At 42.7% G+C, this 17,843-nt stretch overlaps 1 protein-coding gene across 1 annotated transcript; it reads right to left on the bottom strand.

The window, feature by feature from the left end:
• Window positions 1-11,784: 11,784 nt before the first annotated feature.
• Window positions 11,785-17,599, bottom strand: LOC135386929 (uncharacterized). The gene is made up of 2 exons (XM_064616413.1): window positions 17,538-17,599; window positions 11,785-16,989 (listed from the first exon to the last, which is right to left on the bottom strand). Exon 2 carries the CDS (start codon window positions 14,890-14,892, stop codon window positions 12,775-12,777), a length of 2,118 nt encoding a protein of 705 aa, XP_064472483.1. The 5' UTR covers window positions 14,893-16,989; window positions 17,538-17,599; the 3' UTR covers window positions 11,785-12,774.
• Window positions 17,600-17,843: the final 244 nt, after the last annotated feature.

Below are 17,843 nucleotides of genomic sequence, written 5' to 3'. Positions count from 1 at the left end.
TGGTCCTACAGCGTAAGTTTGACAGTACAGGATGTAATTCGCTGCGCCAGACTCACTGCCAGAACGTGTTGGTGGCCGAGCTAGGTGGAGCCACATGAGAAATTTCAGGGGGGTGTTGCAAAAATGCAGGGAGGGTGTACACCCCCCCTGGGGGGTAGGGTAGGGAAATCCCTGATTCCGTGTGCCAAGCGTCTTTCCTTTCGCTTGGTTAACGGTCACTCTGGCTTCTGGCGTCTCATATTATCCATTTACGCCTATATTGACGCTTATTGTTTTTCAATTGTTATACTGGCCCTGCCTTCTGAGAACACGTGCATGGTTCCGTCTCACGGTCTCACATCATGCACGGTCTAGCAAATGTAAGTTGTCACATTTTGCGCTGGGTGTCTGTAGTTTTTTAAATTTCATATTTTATTTGTGTCAAACTTATCACAGGAAGAGATGGCATCGAACGAGACAACGTCGCACGATATGTGGGCAAGGCACGCGGACGACGCTGCTTGAACAGTTGTGATTCTCGCTATCCTTGCGCTACAAATTCGTATGCGTACGCCCATTGTCCACCAGGTGAGACTTTTTTGTTCTCGTTTTTCTCGGATGTGCGTTTCTCCCCGTTGAAGCATCTGTGTTAACGATTCCTCAATCCGTTCTTGTAATAGCAGTTCGGATGATAATTGCTGATTATACCGCAGCATGATCTGTTGACATGAAGCAAATCGATTTTCTGACGGTCACGATTTTCGATAACGTGGTGCAGGTGGTGGTTGTGGTGGTAATGCAAACCTCGTGTTGAACGCCACTTCTTAGACAGCTGAAATGACTTACGCGTCTAACATTATTCAGTTAACTGTTATCTTAAAGGACTAGAGTGTTTCCAGTTATAGTAAGTGGTTTTTGAAGTCCATGATACGTTTATGACTATTTCATGTAAGCGGCCTCTGTGGGGATGGACTCAGGTCTGGCAAAGAGCACCTTATCGGCATGATTTATTTCGGCGTTACCATATTTACGAGATTAGCTTTCACATTTAAACGCTAGAAACAGTATCAGTTCCGCGATATATACTGCTGCACAGACACGTGCACCCATTTGACAGTACCACAGATCACGTCAATGACATGATAAAATGATTTACGAGTCTAACAAAATTCAGTTGAATGCTACTTAAAGGACGAGAAAGATTTCAGTATGCTATGTTTGGTAGCCTGTGACCATTTCATGTGGGGGGGGGGGGGGGTCTCTGGAGATGACCCAGGTCTGGCGAAGAAGACCTTATCTGCATCACGTATTATGACGCTAGCACATTTTCGAGATTAGCTTTCTCATTGAAATGCAATACCATATCTTTGTAATCTACGGTTAAACGGACATGCGTAGCCATTTGACAATATCAGCAAGCACATTATTTTGCGCTCATGACAATAAAGTTCTATGTCCAGCATCCCAAGGAACAGGACACGACACGCTCTTTGTAGCCATACTGGACTGCATAATACCACACATGCACCCTCAGCTGTACTAGGTGGTGGTGCTCCTAAAATTTGTACTGTGCGACACATTCTGGGAAGAAGTACACAAGACTCTACTCCCTCACGCATGTACAACCAGTACAACTCACCTGTAAAGATGACTTGTAAGTTGTGACTGCTTCATGAGTAATGATGTGTTGCTCGATAAATGCAACGTCTGCAATACACTGAACTATACAGGGTGTCCACGCTAACTGTGAACATATTTTTAAAAAAATATATATAACACTTTTTCCAAGATGAAATCAATTGCAATATAGCATATGCTGAAGGGCACTCCCTAGGAGGGCATAGCATTAGTCCGAAGGCAATGTCTTAATTAACTTTCATTAATTAACTTGTTAATTATAAAAGCGACAAAGTTGTCCCAATGAGAACATCTGTTCCTTTCGGTCACCTGATATCGTAGCCGTTTTCAGAACAAAAATCCGTTCGATAGATCGCCCGCAAAAAATTAGTGAAAGAACGCCATTTTTTTTCTTTATTTTGTTGATTATTGATTATTGATTTCATCTTGGAAAAAGTGTTATATATATATATATATATATATATATATTAAAAATCTGTTCACACTTAGCGTGGACACCCTGTATACTGCAGTTATTATACGGTGATTTCACGCCGGATCATGCACGGTGGTGAATTTTTTTTCTTTCAAACGTATATTAAAACCTCGTCCTTAGGAGGCATATTGGCGCTGAAAGTAGCTGAAAATAATCGGTGGTTCTATTTTAATGAATTATAATTCTGACGTGGACATTTCGACCATTGCGTTTCCTACGCAGTTTGACGCCACGTATCTTAATAACTATTTAACACTTTTTTTACATATTGTCTGGGGTGGGTAGCATTGCATTGTAAGTTGTGAAGATCCTAAGGTTTGCCTTTGAGGAGATAAAAAATCGCAAATTTGCCTCATTTGTAAAATATGGTACGCTTTGCGTACCTCGCAACTCGGCTCCCAGCTGAGATACCCGGATCTGATACCCGATATCTAAATGACATAATTAACATTGATGTCAATTGTGAATTTATTTCGTATGCGGACGATGCAAGCGTGTTTTCCAGTGGCTCTGATATTGATGTAATACCCACCACTGCTAACGAGATGCTTTGCAACTTGGAAAAATGTGTTAATTTAAACTCTTCACGCATTAATAGTAGTAAAACTGAAGCAATCATATTTCGACCAAAAACAGGAGTGTTAGTCTAAATAAAGAGATAGTATATCTTAATAGTCCTGTTGATATTGTAAAATGCATCAAATGCTGTCAAATCTCGTCAAGTTGCTTTATGCAGCTTTTTCCCGTGGCTCCATCCATTGTACAATGGTAAATAAACGAATTTGAATTTGAATTTGAATGTTTGAGTGTCATCTTTAACGAACAGTTGCTATCGGAAGAACAAATTGAATACGTTCGTTACTAGATGGGCAGGTTGATACATGATCCTTCGATACATTGAAACAGGAACGAGGACAAACACGAGAGACACGCTACGTTCACATTGAATACGTTCAGAATAAACTGTGCAAAATATTAGGCATGACTCAGTAACTGCGAGTTACGTTTCAGGCTGAAGAATTTCGTTATTAACATAGTTACATTTTTCACACGGTAACTTAACTTGTAACGAGTTCTTTTTGACGGGTAACTTCTCAATCTATGGCAGAAATAGGCGCTGTAAATCACAAGCCGCGGTGTACACTTGGGAGCTGTTCTCGGCAAAAGGGAAACTGAAAATTTTTGTGCGTGCAACAGAATTCGATCTTCCAAAGGCTTCTCAGTAGTCACATGGCTGCTTATTCTTTTTTTTTTCATTATTCATTTTATTTATAGTCCTCCTCTGTTTGAAGCTTGGCGGGCACTATGCATGCCTAATGCAGGTAACCAACTGTTGCCATCCTTCCTTCATTTTCTCATCTTTTTTATTTCATCATGGGTTGGAGGCGGTCGCCGCACGGGTGTGATGATAATGGTGGCGATGATCGGTATGAACTGTCTTCTCCAGATGGTTTTCCTGGCACCACGACTGTAAAGAATTAATTTCACACGGTGCTTCAAGCGACACGGGGCCAATTTGTCCAAACGAGCCCTAGCATACAACTCACTGACTGAGTCCGTCTTCCTATACTTACTGAAAACAAATTGCAGTGCTTTCCTCTACCCTCAAGACCGCAAATGACGTTTGCTAATCCGGATTAGCACAGCACGTGCCTATTACACCTCTTCTGCCTACGAATCTTTTTGTTGCAAATGTCGAAACTCGGCGAAACAGACCCAAAAATCGTTTTCTCGAAGAAAGGGTCACCCGGGTCGACGAACCCGTTTCCAAAAAAAAAAAAAAAAAAGCAACACGCTCGCGTGCGGTACCGCGTTAACGCGTCGGGCGCAGAATCGCGTTCGGTTTCGGGTACGGCATTATGGAAACGCGACCCGGCGTGTTGCCGAAACGTCTTCGACGACGCGGGTGACCCTTTCTTCGAGTCTTAAGTAAATTTTCGTTCGAAAAATATTCGTAACTTTTAATATCCGCGACATAAAGAATTCGCATTGTGTTATAGTGTATACAGAAAATATCAATCCATTCGATTAAATTCCCTGACATCATGAAAGAGTGCTCGTCAAAGTGAGCGACCTAAAGCTTGCGTATTGTGAAATTACACATTCTACAACACTGATCATAAATCGCAACACTTGTTCAAATTGTGATTAAACTCTTACCGCTGTGTGGTAGTCAACACTTCTCCTTAATGTGGATCGATAAATTTTAGCAATTAATCCACAATCAAATATCTTGTATAGTATGTATGAGTATATGCACAACTTTTTAATCTATATCTTTAGAAAAATTCAAGAAATAGCGTGCAGTTTTGATTTTGAAAATTTAAAGAAGAAAATTATCTTTAGTGTAGAAATTGCGTGTTACAACGTTATGAGCTAAAGACTTATAAAATTAAAGTATGGCCTTTCCATTTGTAGTGTCCAGATGCCATGACACTAAAATAATGTGATAGGTTTTCTGTATGGTTACGGGAAATCTCGAGTATATTTTGTGAATTGGATCTACGTTTATGTGTGACCTGCGCTGATCCGGTTATTATAATTAATATAACATATCTTCCATTGTGTTTATGCATAACGCTCATCTTCATTGTACATTGGTTAAGCACTTCTGATGGCTGTTGTGTGATCCGCTTCTCCCAAAATCTGATTGCCACTTGGAAATTATTTCATATACATTTGTGTGCCGTGTGTTACGAAGGCTATGTGATTAGAAATGTAGACTTGGCCTGTACGTTGTGCTCGTAAAATCTTTCGTTTGCATTGTGGCATCTGATAATAGATTCGCTTTTCGCGAAGGCTTCGTATTGTCTCCCAGGCAGTGAACCCCAATGCGATTGTAAAAGTTGGCGCGAACGACCCGCCGCAATCAGTTATCTTGCCTTATTTCCCGTTTTGCCATATCTTGGCCCACACTGCAAGCCTTGGACGGCTCCTTTTTCCTACTCAAACAATGGACAACTGTGTTGACAAAAATATTTATTTATTTGTTCCGCACTCCAATCGGGTTGCTTGTCAAATACATCTTTTCTTCTTTTACTAAGTCTGGGATAGTGCAACTGATTGAGAAATATACATGCACTGTGGAATTTAATTCATGGTAAGTTTCCACGTGTGATTAGTGATCCTTTTTGTAATCAGAGACCGATGTATCATGTCTCTAAATTTCAATGACCAATCCTTCTCCGGCAATTCTATCCATCGGGTGTTGAATTTGTACAGAGTGTAGTCGAGTAAAACCTATTTGGTGGTCAGGTCTCATTCCATATGAGAATTCTTACACAAATTGTGGAATGTTCGTTTCCTTAGCGATCATTGTTCTCAGTCTAGCCATGCTAAATGTAAAGTGTTTTTCATTGTGATGCGAAGAATTCATTATAATGATGACAAAGATTACAATTATTGTTTCATTTATACACTTGTTTATTTCGATAAATTACAATTCTATTTCAAACTCTGAAGTTTTCGTTTGTTGTCTTCATTGATGAATTCCGAAGACATTAAATAGGTTATTCTGATTATTGGGCGCTTGAATCCAGCGTTGATTAACGCAGGCGCTATCCCAAGCGACAAAATGCACTGAAAGTCGAGTGCAATGGGGGTGGGCGTGTAGGTGAAAGGCCCTGAACAGATTCATGAAACTACAGAACATCGATAAGACACATATCGTCCTCCCCTATTGCACTCGACTTTCAGTACATTGTGCTGCTTGGGATGTTGTTGCCGTGTTTGTATTGCTTCAACAACTTGCACTTTGTCGCGATGAACTTGCACAGTCTCTTATTGATGCTTCCTTTCTTCGTATGAAGGTTCTTGAATGGCGTACAAGAGAGTATTAGGTGAAAATCGTCCGGTGGTCCACCGCAATTGATATGCTTGTTGAGTTTCAACAGGTGATAATACATCAGACCTTGCACGACAATATTGAACTTCTGTTGATTCGACATCGTTGCAGAGACTGGTAGAAGAAAATAATTGCGTTGCCGTGGTAGTGGAATACATCACGTGATAAGAGTTTATGTACTTTCCATCTCAGATATGTGTAATTTCAACAAATCCGTAATGAATCGTGCGATATAGACCGCTTGTATATGATAATTTGATCCGACTGCTTTCTTGATGTACGCAATGCCCATTGCACTGATTACAATTACATCTGGTCTAGAGTATTTCAATTCTTCGTTGGTAAACCTCAAAAACTCCGCCATCAATCCCAATGGTCCTTCCGACGTTGATGGGCAGATATTTTTATAAGTATTGTAGATTCGGCATATAAATTCTTGCACCTTCAGTTCTGTAGTTTAGTCAGACTGAAAAATTACGAAAGTCGGCGGCCCAGGCTGAATGGTAAACGCATACGCAGCCCTCCGGCCACGCGACGCCCAAGTAGGAAAAGTGTGAAAGAAGTCAGCCCACGTTGAATGGTAAGCACGCACGCAGCCCTCCGGTCACGCTCCGCCCACCACAGCAGCCCTCCAGCCGAGCACCGCCCGCCTGTCGCGGGAATGAAGTTGACCTAAGTAGGAAAACGGTGAAAGAAGTCAGCCCAGGTTGAATGGTAAGAGCACACGCAGCCCTCTGGTCACGCTCCGCCCACCACAGCAGCCCTCCACCCGAGCACCGCCCACCTGTCACGGGAAGGAAATCGACCCAAGTAGGAAAATTGTGAAAGAAGTCAGCCCAGGTTGAATGGTAAGAGCACACGCAGCCCTCTGGTCACGCTCCGCTCACCACAGCAGCCCTCCACCCGAGCACCACCCTGTCACAGTTGGTGAAGGTTTTTCGGTTGGGTTTTTCTCCTTCACCTGATTGGCATCACAATTCCCAGCACTATTGGCTTTAATAAATATATCTCAACTTGAATGACATTAATAAATATATTTTCACTTGTCCTTTTTTGTGTATGAACCTTCTTTGCATGTCTCTGCATGTAAACCGCTCACCTGCTGTATCGGAAAAATATGTGAAGTCGGCCAAAGAAGTCTGCCCAGGTTGAAAAATGTGAGAGGATAAGCGCGCACGCATCCCTCCCCCGCCGATAATCACGTGGACAACGCGCTGCACAGGGAAAAATACGCGCAGGGCTCAGGGGGTCCATGTTTCTAAATCGCATCCCCGACAGCTCTATACGTCTCTCTACTACTCACTACATTGCTGTTGGCTGATACGCAGGCTTCCTGGTCAGGCAGCGTTGCATAGGACTCAGGGTCCGGGAGGGAGACGCCCACGTTTGTTGGCTTAAACTACCGGTACATGCTCATCTGAGATGTGTACAGGCCAGCTGTCGGCTGCCAAATGTGAACCACATGGAATTATCCAGGCGGCGTAAAGCAATTGGCTCCACGGAGGAATAATGGGGAAGGCTGAGCTTCTGGGTCAGAGGCCCAAAGTATTATCTTTTCACAAGAAGGGTTAACCGACGCGACCTCCGGAATCCGGTTTGAGTGACTCACCCACAATTCGCGAAATTTAGTGGTCGCGAACATGGTCCATGCCCTCGATTCGCGAACAATTAGGGGCGCGAAAAAAAAGGGTTTTACAGTACTTTTTATAAAAATTGGCTAAAAATCAGGATGCATTTTAGTTTAACCCCATTTTAGTTTAGGGTTTCACCCTATGTTTCTCTGAATTTACACTCCACGTCACGGCCAGCCTGCTTAGGTTTAAACAGATTTACTACCTACAAGACTGCGCCTCAGCAAGGCACCTCAAGTCAACGGCATACCATTCTTTCACAAACTGCACAGTTAATTACGTCTAAGACTCTGTGGATACGAAGAGGGGAGTCAAGTCCTGTAGATCACATAAACAAAATACAGAAGCCGACACTGAAGATTTTTGTTTAAGTTTAATTTGTACAAGCTTTCGCGTGGAGGTCCACGCGTGGAGGTCCACGCGTGGAGGTCCACGCTCCTACCTGAGGAAGCGTGGACCTCCACGCGAAAGCTTGTACAAATTAAACTTAAACAAAAATCTTCAGTGTCGGCTTCTGTATTTTTTTTATCTAAGACTCTGTATAAACAGTACGATGAAGAACCTCAGTTCTCCAATAAGGCCAGATCTCCCCCTCCCCCAGTTAAGTCAGGTGGTAATTTTTGCGTCCGAATTTGCATGAAATATCAACATGAGGCTATTGACACGATTTGAACCCCCCAAGCTTAAAAAGCTAAAACCCGAAAACTTCAGGATCTATTTGGGTATTACCTGCGACCACTGAACAGTGTGATGTTCTGATTCTGCATTCTACTGTAGTCCATATGCTTGTGGAGCATATGTGCTTAAGAATGCATATTTCATGTGGACCCAATGCCCATGATCCCGTGCGTCAGGTTCACAGGGGACTCAGTTGACGAACCACAGCATGTGTACCTTCATGCTGATGGAACACGGCTCTTCCAGGTGATGGATGCAGAAGAAGGCATTGCACCAATATTTGCTGCATATTGAATCTTTCAAGCCCAGTGTGGAAAAGAAGTGACCACCGTCATGACGTTCATTGAACGTCAGTGGTACAAGTGGTATTCTGCAAAGGCAAAGCAACAAGTCATCAAACTAGTCAGCAAAGTGGCAAGGGCTACCACGTAAAACAGCTCGGAACTCTGGTGTGGATCTGTGTTTAAGTTCACCCGTGTATTGTTCAGGCTTGCCCTTTTTGTTTTTGACATTTTTTTATAGTTCCTGTCTTTTGATAGCGCACATTTAGAACATTTTATGGAACACATTTGTTCATTTTCACAAAGAACTGTGACAGCGGACTGGTCGTAATAGGGCCAGTTTTGCACTTGTAGACTTAACTGCCGGACTGCAAGAGATAAGTATTTAAAAGAAATTGAAACATTTATTTTACTGTAACCTACGTAACCTATGTTGAGTATGTAAGGTAAATTACTGCATTATAAAATAAAGAAGCAGTATACTTAACCTCCGTCTGGACTTTTGTTTTCATTTGCATTTCTCAAATGCTGCAGTGGTTGTGCATTTGGCGCTCGTGGAAATTTTGTGTGTCCACAGCAACTAGCAGCGAGAGATTCCCCTGAATAGTGCATACGTAATTCAACTCCTCTTTTATTGGACTGCATACATGTGCATGGATTCACAGTTGCTGGTTGCTGGGTCATTCCACGCCAAATGATCCAAAGGTCCTGCTCGACCCCTCGCACTTCTGGACCGAAAAATTATCGTGGATACCCTATGGTATTAATAGACATTTCCCAAAATCTTACTGGGAAATATTGAGCCCCTATCATTTTACACGGGGTCAAAGTTTTCGGTAAGCACCAAAACCACACTATGCTTGAAATAATCGGGCGGGTGCATCGCTCGCGTTACACGCATAATTTTGGTGCTGAAACAGACGACTGGGTTCGGAAAATGCGCTGAAGGAGGAATTTTTGGGAAATTTCAACTGTTAGTGCCCTAAAACGCCCGGGCTATCGGTGCTTTTTCTTGCGACTTTGCGTGTTTTTTTTAAATATATTTTCCATAACAGCTGGAATTCTTGAAAACCTTGTGGCCGTTCACGAGGACCCATTCTACAAGCCTGCTGGTTTTCAAAGCCGTCAATGCAGTAGTTTTTGCCATAGTACACCTTAAACCTGACAATTTTCGCAAAGTTTGACGTGTTTATGGCCAATTTTGAAAAGGAAGCGGTCGCCATAGAACAGTCATTTGGTATACATTAGGTAAAGGGAACCCTCGACCAAAACATATAAAAAAACTGAAGAGGTACTTTTTGATAAGCGAAAATATAAGAGAAAATATTTTTATCGCTGAACATACTACGCGGAGGCGCACGCTCTCACCGGTGGAGGGAGAGCGTTGGTGAGCATCGCGGTCCAGGCGCGCAACAACGCGACAGCTCAGATACGCCGCTGCTTGTCGCACGATGCCAAAAACGATAATTTGGACTTGTGGGCACCGGTCTAGTGCATGCACAAGCTACTGCCAATGTCGCAACAGGTAAGGAAACTGCCTCCTCCAGTACAGCAACGCGAGTGGATACTTTGCATTACAAATCCGACCGAAGCATATAGCCGCGTGACAGCATTTTTGCTTGCACCTTTATCTTATCATTTTCATACGAGTTGTACAAAAGCAAAACGTCTGCAACGGAAATAAATGGCCCTTGCTCAGTACACTACCACGGTGAAGGCGCTCAAGACTACCCGCACGAAAATTCCGGATCAAGCTTGATCAGCCCGGATCTGGATTTAATCAGGTCAGATCAAGGGGAATCCGGGGTCGCTCAGGCCTCTTCCAGTTTTTTCCGGGCCGGATCCGTCTTGAACCAGCCAGATCAAAAACTGAAGACCTGGATCCCGCATCCAGATCCCGCTTTTGATCAGGCCTGTTCAAGGTAGTGGAGTGTGGTCGCAGACATGGCTTGGACCAACAAAGCTTGTTTTTACGTTTTCTTTCGTTTATTCGTTTTTTTAGTGGTGCAGTATCCTCATCATGGTCATGCAGGCGTATACGCGACGATGGCGACAGACCGGACCAGTTACATTGAACGAGGAGGCGGAAGATTACTGAGCGGGTGTGCCTGAACAAGCCGACATGCTTTAAGAAAAAAGAAAGAAAAGCGATTGATGTCAATCTGTGCCTTGGATTAGAATTGGATGCCTTGGATTAGATTCGGCTTTGCACGGGCCCGAGTTTTTAAGTACGCAAGCTGGCCCGGGCTTTTAAACGTTTCTGCAAAAAGGTGAAATTATGAAATTCAGCTATGAAACCCCCATCTAAACGATACATATAAAAAAGCGTCACGTTCTCTGTGCCATGCATGACAGTGTACATTCGTGTCGCCTCTGAACTGGGGCAATTAACGGCAGCGGTCATCGTGCGCATACGATAGGAGCAATTTTTTATTTTGCTTGCGCAAACGTGTGGCCCCCAAAGGCCACACAAGCAGCATATTTGCGGGTACAAGGCATGCTGTTGTCTACAAATCGTTGCACCTATCCAACCGTCATCTGTGCCCTGGGGTAGTGAGCCCACCCACCAGTCTTCCTCAGTCATTTTACGTTGTCTGTTATTTTGCGCGCGCACGTGTGCGGTTCTTTTCGCACATGTTCTTCCGCGATGCATGCGAACAACAACGTTGCCATTTCACCTGAGTACCTAATGAAGTTCTATTTTTCGAAATTTCCTCAGTGTCACCAGTTTTCTCCCGTAAGGCTATGTGACAAATTAGTCTCAACCTACTAACAGGATACTCGATGACAACATCCGTATATAATTTGAAGATCGGGTACCCATTTTTTTTTATAGCTAGCCCACCATGGTGTAAGGTAAATGCAGCCTGTGACCTTGCCTGAGTTTCAGAGCTTACTTGTGGTACGTGATTTGAATGAACTTTCATAAAGCAGTCTTGAGTAAACGTTAACAGTGCACTTCTAAAAGGCTATTTTTAATATTTTTCTGCCAGGCCCACAGTCACTAAAAACATTTCCGTTACTCGGCATATGTGAATACTGCCCTTTCTGGTATTGGGCAGCCTTTGCAAAGTGGTAGTGAACACTGGAGAGAGATAGAATAAAAATCACAATATTGTGGGCTAAAAATAATTCTGGAGCATACACACATATGCAAATTTCCATCTTTACTAAAATTACAACATTATTGTCACAGATGTAGAAACATCAATTCAAAACATCATAGGAGCTTTTTACATTCGCTCATAATTACTGCTGATATCCTGATATTTATGGATTGATTTTACATACAACAGACACAACAGCAAAAATCATCTTACGCTACACAACAGTATGGGTAGGAACGAACGTGCAAGTTCTCCGACAGAAGAAGTCATGAGCAGCTGTGCCTCGCTAATATGGACCCAATCTCTATGGACAACTTGAATTATCGACTATTTTTGTGGGTGCCAGAGTTATTCAATACAGTTACGCCTGGCTAGTATGACCCCCCCCCTTGAATATCGTCCAAACATGCACGCTAATGCCTCTGTCCCACAGTCCTTCCTGCTGTCCTCTCTCCATCTGTCCATGCCACTCATAGTCACAGTTGCTTCGCGGCGCTAACACAGAATTAAAAAAAAGAGTATGAAAACTCTCTTCTCAGAAGATGGACAGTGCAGCAAGGCATGAAACCTATACGGCCTATGTATTTTTGTCTCGCTATTATGAACAGTATAGACATGAATTGAACGGATCTGTAATATGTACGGCAGTTTAAATATTGTACATAGGGAAGCAACATGGTCTTTCACATTCCTTGCTTTGTCAGTTCATCAACACTCAGGGGAGGGAGAAGCTTAGTGTGAGCTTGGTCAAACAACAGATTCCAAAGGACAGGCTCATTGTGTTGGCGACATTTTAAAAACCTTACATCATTGCAACTTGTGAAATGCGCTATATGTGAGCAAGCACTCATTATGTGAGCCACACAGAACTCTCCATACACTCCCATATACGTCCCTGTACCCAACGTCTTCATCTTTCTGCTTATTTATTCTTTTTTACCGAAAGCCATAGTCTACTGGCTGACTTTTCCTGCTCTACTAATTGCTGACTGTTTCTTATATTGTCATTATTTTGTTATTTCCGCAGGCTTCGATATGTGGATGACTCTCTTTATGAACAGTTTTTTTTTCAGACACAAAAGTGACCGTGTTAACCAGGCACGACTGTATTTCTAAATGGCAGATTAGTGCACTGACGTATTTAGAGGTTCTGTTCCACAGTATTGGGTCGTACACACACATAGTTCAACACACGCACACATTTCACCAAAGGAAGTGTCGCAGGAATCATGAGAAACTGTTCAGTGTTACTGACCGGAATCAAGTGTGGCAAGACTATGTCCATGTTCCTATCTCGAAACAGTCTCTCACTTTGAATAGACAGTTCCTGTAGCAATACATACACTTCACCACTGTCTTGTGCAAAGCAAAAAATATTAGCATACCTAGCTTCACGTTCTGTTCTGAATGTTACTGTGTAGTTATTTCGACGTGACTGGCCCTCATAAATCTTCGAGATAAAGGTACAAGTTCCCTTGGTAGCCCTTTTATATATTCTCAAGTTGCTTCCTGACTGTTGAAGAGACGAAATAGCTGAAAGGACGTCACCACTGGGCCTGCAGGGCTTTCCATGGAGTAGGATTTTTCCACTGTCACATGATGCTTTAGAAAAGTGCACTCCTTGTAACTGTCTGAGAATAGCGCCTGCCAGGGTTGACATTCTAGCACGATTTTCCAGACATGCCAGTGCGTTGCCAACTCCGGCTAACGACGCTAACTGCTTAGCAATGTTTTGCGTTCCATGAACCATTCGCAAAAGCTCAGCATTTCTACCTTCGAAAGAAAAAGCTGATGTCGACCACAGTGGTCCCCACCTTAGAACGGAGAGCGTTGCGTGCGGAAGTTGATGCATATTGAACGTGTAAAACTCCCTTCCATAGAGGTCACCAACTCGGCTCACAAATTTCTTTAGGAACAGCTCAGCAGAATTCAGGTCCTTCTGTGATACAGAGTCCTGAAGAAGCAAATAAATTGCAGCAACTAGGAGCATGTAGTGACTGAAGTGTTCTTGCGGCAAAATGCCAGACAGCACTGGAAGGGAATAGTAAAGGAGCCACGATCGATATTCGTTGGCTTTCCAATACATCCGCTCAGCAATGAACCGAGGTGTCCTTGTGACAAAGTCCGGTGGCTTTATCTGCATCAACCGCATGTCAATCGCTTGCTTACATCTCCCTAAGTACCACACCTTTTTCCTGTGCTTGCTGTCTAACCAGTTAAGTAGAAACATGCGTACCACACCAAGGAGAACAGTGTGCATATAGTCTACGGGGAAACTGGCTGCGAGGTCGAAATGTGGCAGCAGGCACAACACCGACTGTCCTTTAACACCTTTGATCACTTTGTTTTGTTCCACAGCTTTTACGGCTTGCGTTTTCATTCCCTGTGACGTGCGCAAGCGGTACGTGGATCCCGGAGGGTAGATATGCACGTGCTTTCCTGACCCTGATTCTTTGACATGCGACTGCCCAGGGTGCTCACACAACGAACATCCATATTTCCCGTTGAACTGCTTGATGTTTTGCAACATGGCTCTTGCTACGGCATCAACGGAACAAACCTGTGCTGATACGTACGACACCATCTGCCTCCCAGTTTCAGGGTGAATCCATTTCAGTCCAGAGGAGCACAGCCCACTCACTTCTCGGCAGAATGGCATTAGGAATGCATTCATAAGTGGCTTAGTGCCAAACCAAATCGATGACAGAATTTGAAACCTCTTGCGGAGGAGAGGAGGAAGCTCTGTAATCACACAGTGAAGTGGCCATAATGATGCCCCAGAGCTTTTGAACACTTTAACACCATCAGTGTTCCAAAACAGAGAAAAATTCGTGTTGCAAGAGTGCTGGGCTTCCTCATAATGGTATGCCTTGCCATCAATTAGGTCTTCAAAGGCACTAGATTTCTTCTTTTGTCTTGCTTTTGGGTAGTCCAGATACAGATATAATTTTTCCTGCTCGAGAAAGGTACGTAATGTGTCTGCAAGTGGTACGTAAAGGAACGTTCCGTGCTTCTCGTTCCCACAACAGGAGCACTCTGTCAATTTCTCATGTCCCAGGTATGCATTACACACTTTACAGTAGTAATGAGTTACAGTTCGTGAGTGTGTTGAAAAGCTAGACAACAGCTTGAAAATGTAAAGCAGGTCTTGGGGAGAGTATTTGGGCACGGCAGAATGCTCCCAATGATGTATAAGACCTGTCCCAAACATTCCTTCGTAAGGGAAAACTTTGTCACCAGGGTCATTATGAGCAGGCATGCTTCAATGTTTGTCAGAACTGAGCCAGGGTATAATGGCTCCCCAGGAGGACGATCTTCCAAAGTAGCTTGGGAGGCACTATTATCTTCTTCAAGTTCACTTTCATTGTCAGTTGTAGACACAGGTTCAGAAAATGATGTTCCTTCGCATGGTTCATCACAGGTGCTGCCAGCTGTGTTGAAAGAGATGGTCACGTTGTCACTATGTGGCACTGTAGTCAACAGCTGATCTTGAGGTTGCGCTTCATTTTCATCTGAAGAGCTTTCACCAACAATACTTAATAGTGGGTGCCCCTGGGAAACAGTACCTGCTCTCTGATATCTTCTTTGTGTTCGGCGTGGCACCTGTGAGACAAGCAACACAGACATATGTTAGCACAGTTGTTCCTTCATTAATGTACTCATCAGTGAAAGCGTTACAAAAGAACAGACTCCATGAAACGTAAATAAATCATCTACAGGAAATCTGAAGGAAAAACAGTTAACAAAAATCAAAATCAAGGCCCTGCTAGCAGAACATTGTGGAATTCTTACCATACACAAACATTGTCTTAGTGGCGCACGTGGCGTATAAAAAAAATTAAATGAGACACACGAGTGTAGAAATGAACAAAGTTCTCAAGAAGTTGTTGTGTTACTCCTTTTGTCTGTGCCCCTTCTATTCCATAGAAAAAGTGTAATGTGCTAACTAAGCAACATGAAACATGGATAAACTAAAGAATTAGTGATAAACTATAACTAAATTAAGACAATACTGGAATCTTGATTCATAATAATGCTGTCATTATCACCTGAGTGAAAGAAATATTGCCTGGCAACTTACCGGTGGCCAAATGTACCCATGTACCAGAATGAAAAAATACACACTCCGACTCAATTGAACTGCATCAGAAAATGAAATTTATTTACTCAATTAGATCACAGCAGCATAAACGCAGCCACAGATGTTGTTTTCATGGCCACGCAAAAGAATATGTTTCATTGAATGGGACCTATAAAACAAATATGAACTAATGAATGCATCTCTGCATTCCGCTTACGAGTAGAATGTGCTCAAATGATTGTGTGACATGCAAATCCAGCTGGTTAGTAGGAATAGATGATCACGAATGTCATGTGTGGCTTCATAAATGATTATTTGCTTAACTTTTGCTAGAAAAACTATTCGCTCTAATTTCTCGGAAATATATGGAGCATAAAGCTCAACACTCTACAAGCAACATACGTGTACCCACTTTCCCACTCAGCAGGTACTTGCTAATTTGTAAATTATACATAGTCTACATGTTATGTGCATGGAAGAAAATAATACGCAATTGTAATTTTGTATATTCTTAAAAATTGTGATAAAATCCCTCATGCCTGGTGACGAGGCAACACTAGGCTTTAATATGTATGAAAGACTAAGCCCAGGTTTTGATATGGTTAATGACCAAGTTTTGCCCTTTCCCTGAGTAGACCGCTGCTTTAAAAAAAGTAAGAAAGACACCCCACAAATGTCTGGCATTCTTCGGAACGTCATGCAGTTACGTTGTCCAACAGCCCGTCTACCCAAGGTCATTTTGCTTAATTCAATTCCGTGGTTGTCCTGCAATAGCATAGAACCCTTTGTTCTAATATGGTCATTCATTGTGGCATTTTTCTCCTGAATTTTGCAGTCTGGCATTTTTATTGTGGCTCTTTATACAGGCTGCCAAAAACAAAACAAAAAACAGAGGGTTGTCTTCTGCAATCTTAACAATTAACATTAAATTTTCTGACACCCAAAATTATATTTGTGTTGAGTTTTCGTGGTAGTAATGACTTTAGCACATAAATACTGATCCATGACTTGAAAACCCGAGACGAGGTAGGGACAATAACAGACAAACATAAACACAGTCTCAAACTCAGCTGAGTTTGAGACCATGTTTGTGTTTGTCTGTTAATCGTCCCTACCTCGTCTCTGGTTTTCAAGTCATGGATTGTCACCACAAGCTCGCTTGCTACCTAACTTTCCTTTCGTCACATACTGATGTCACCACAAGTGAAATGGGCACTTTAGCGAGGCTGTAGAAATTCCTTCAATTCACTTCACAGCTTGGAAGATGCATTACGACTGTAATGAAGAAAACAAATATCAGATGAAAATTCCCGCACTCCCACTGTCCATAATTATAATGTTCTCATAATGTAGAACCAGCGTGTGATTATCAAACATGAATAATAAATAAATAAATCATCATGAAGTTAGTTACGGAGGCGTAAAACATATCCTGCAAAAGCTGGAGTGCGTCTACTGATAATGGAGCCAGCAAGTGAGTCGAAATAACCACCATAACCACGCTGCAGTACTGCAACACGGAATTAGGACAAACGAAGCGTGATGAAACACACGCTGCCTGCAGTTACACTACAGGAGGAAGCAACACGGCACAATCTCTGAAATGCGGAATGATGGAGAGGATACTACGTAAGGCCAGAAAAAAAAAGCGAATATTGATGAGCGGTAAATTCGCCTTCTTTCGACGGCAGTATACATTCAAGCTCGGCTCGCAATACAGGAATCGTGCCTTTCCGTGCAGATGACCAACGGAGCAAAGAGCTATTCGCATCTACACGAAATACCAATAACAGGAGTATAAGATAAGCAATGTCAACACTTACCGATTGAATAAGCTGCAGAATATTCACAAAAAAGCCGGCGTAGCGCACCAAAGAGGACAGCGAGCGGCGGGAACATGGGCGGGAACAACGTCGTAGCTCAAAGTGCGGCAGCAGAACAAAAAAAAGTTCAAGCAAGTCTCTAAAACCGCAAATCGCGTTACTATCTCGTTATTTATTGGTGGAATGTTTGTAAAATTGCATAGGTGGTAAAAAAGATCATGACTGCATTGACAAATGATTGAGTGCGGGTCTGCTACACCTGCATCCGAAACCGAAACTTTCAACAAAAGTTGTCATCTTCAAGAG

The sequence above is a fragment of the Ornithodoros turicata genome, chromosome 3 (assembly GCF_037126465.1).
Source record: "Ornithodoros turicata isolate Travis chromosome 3, ASM3712646v1, whole genome shotgun sequence".
NCBI lineage: Eukaryota > Metazoa > Arthropoda > Arachnida > Ixodida > Argasidae > Ornithodoros > Ornithodoros turicata.
Note: the sequence above shows the minus strand (reverse complement) of the source record. Positions and strands in the feature narration are given on the sequence as shown.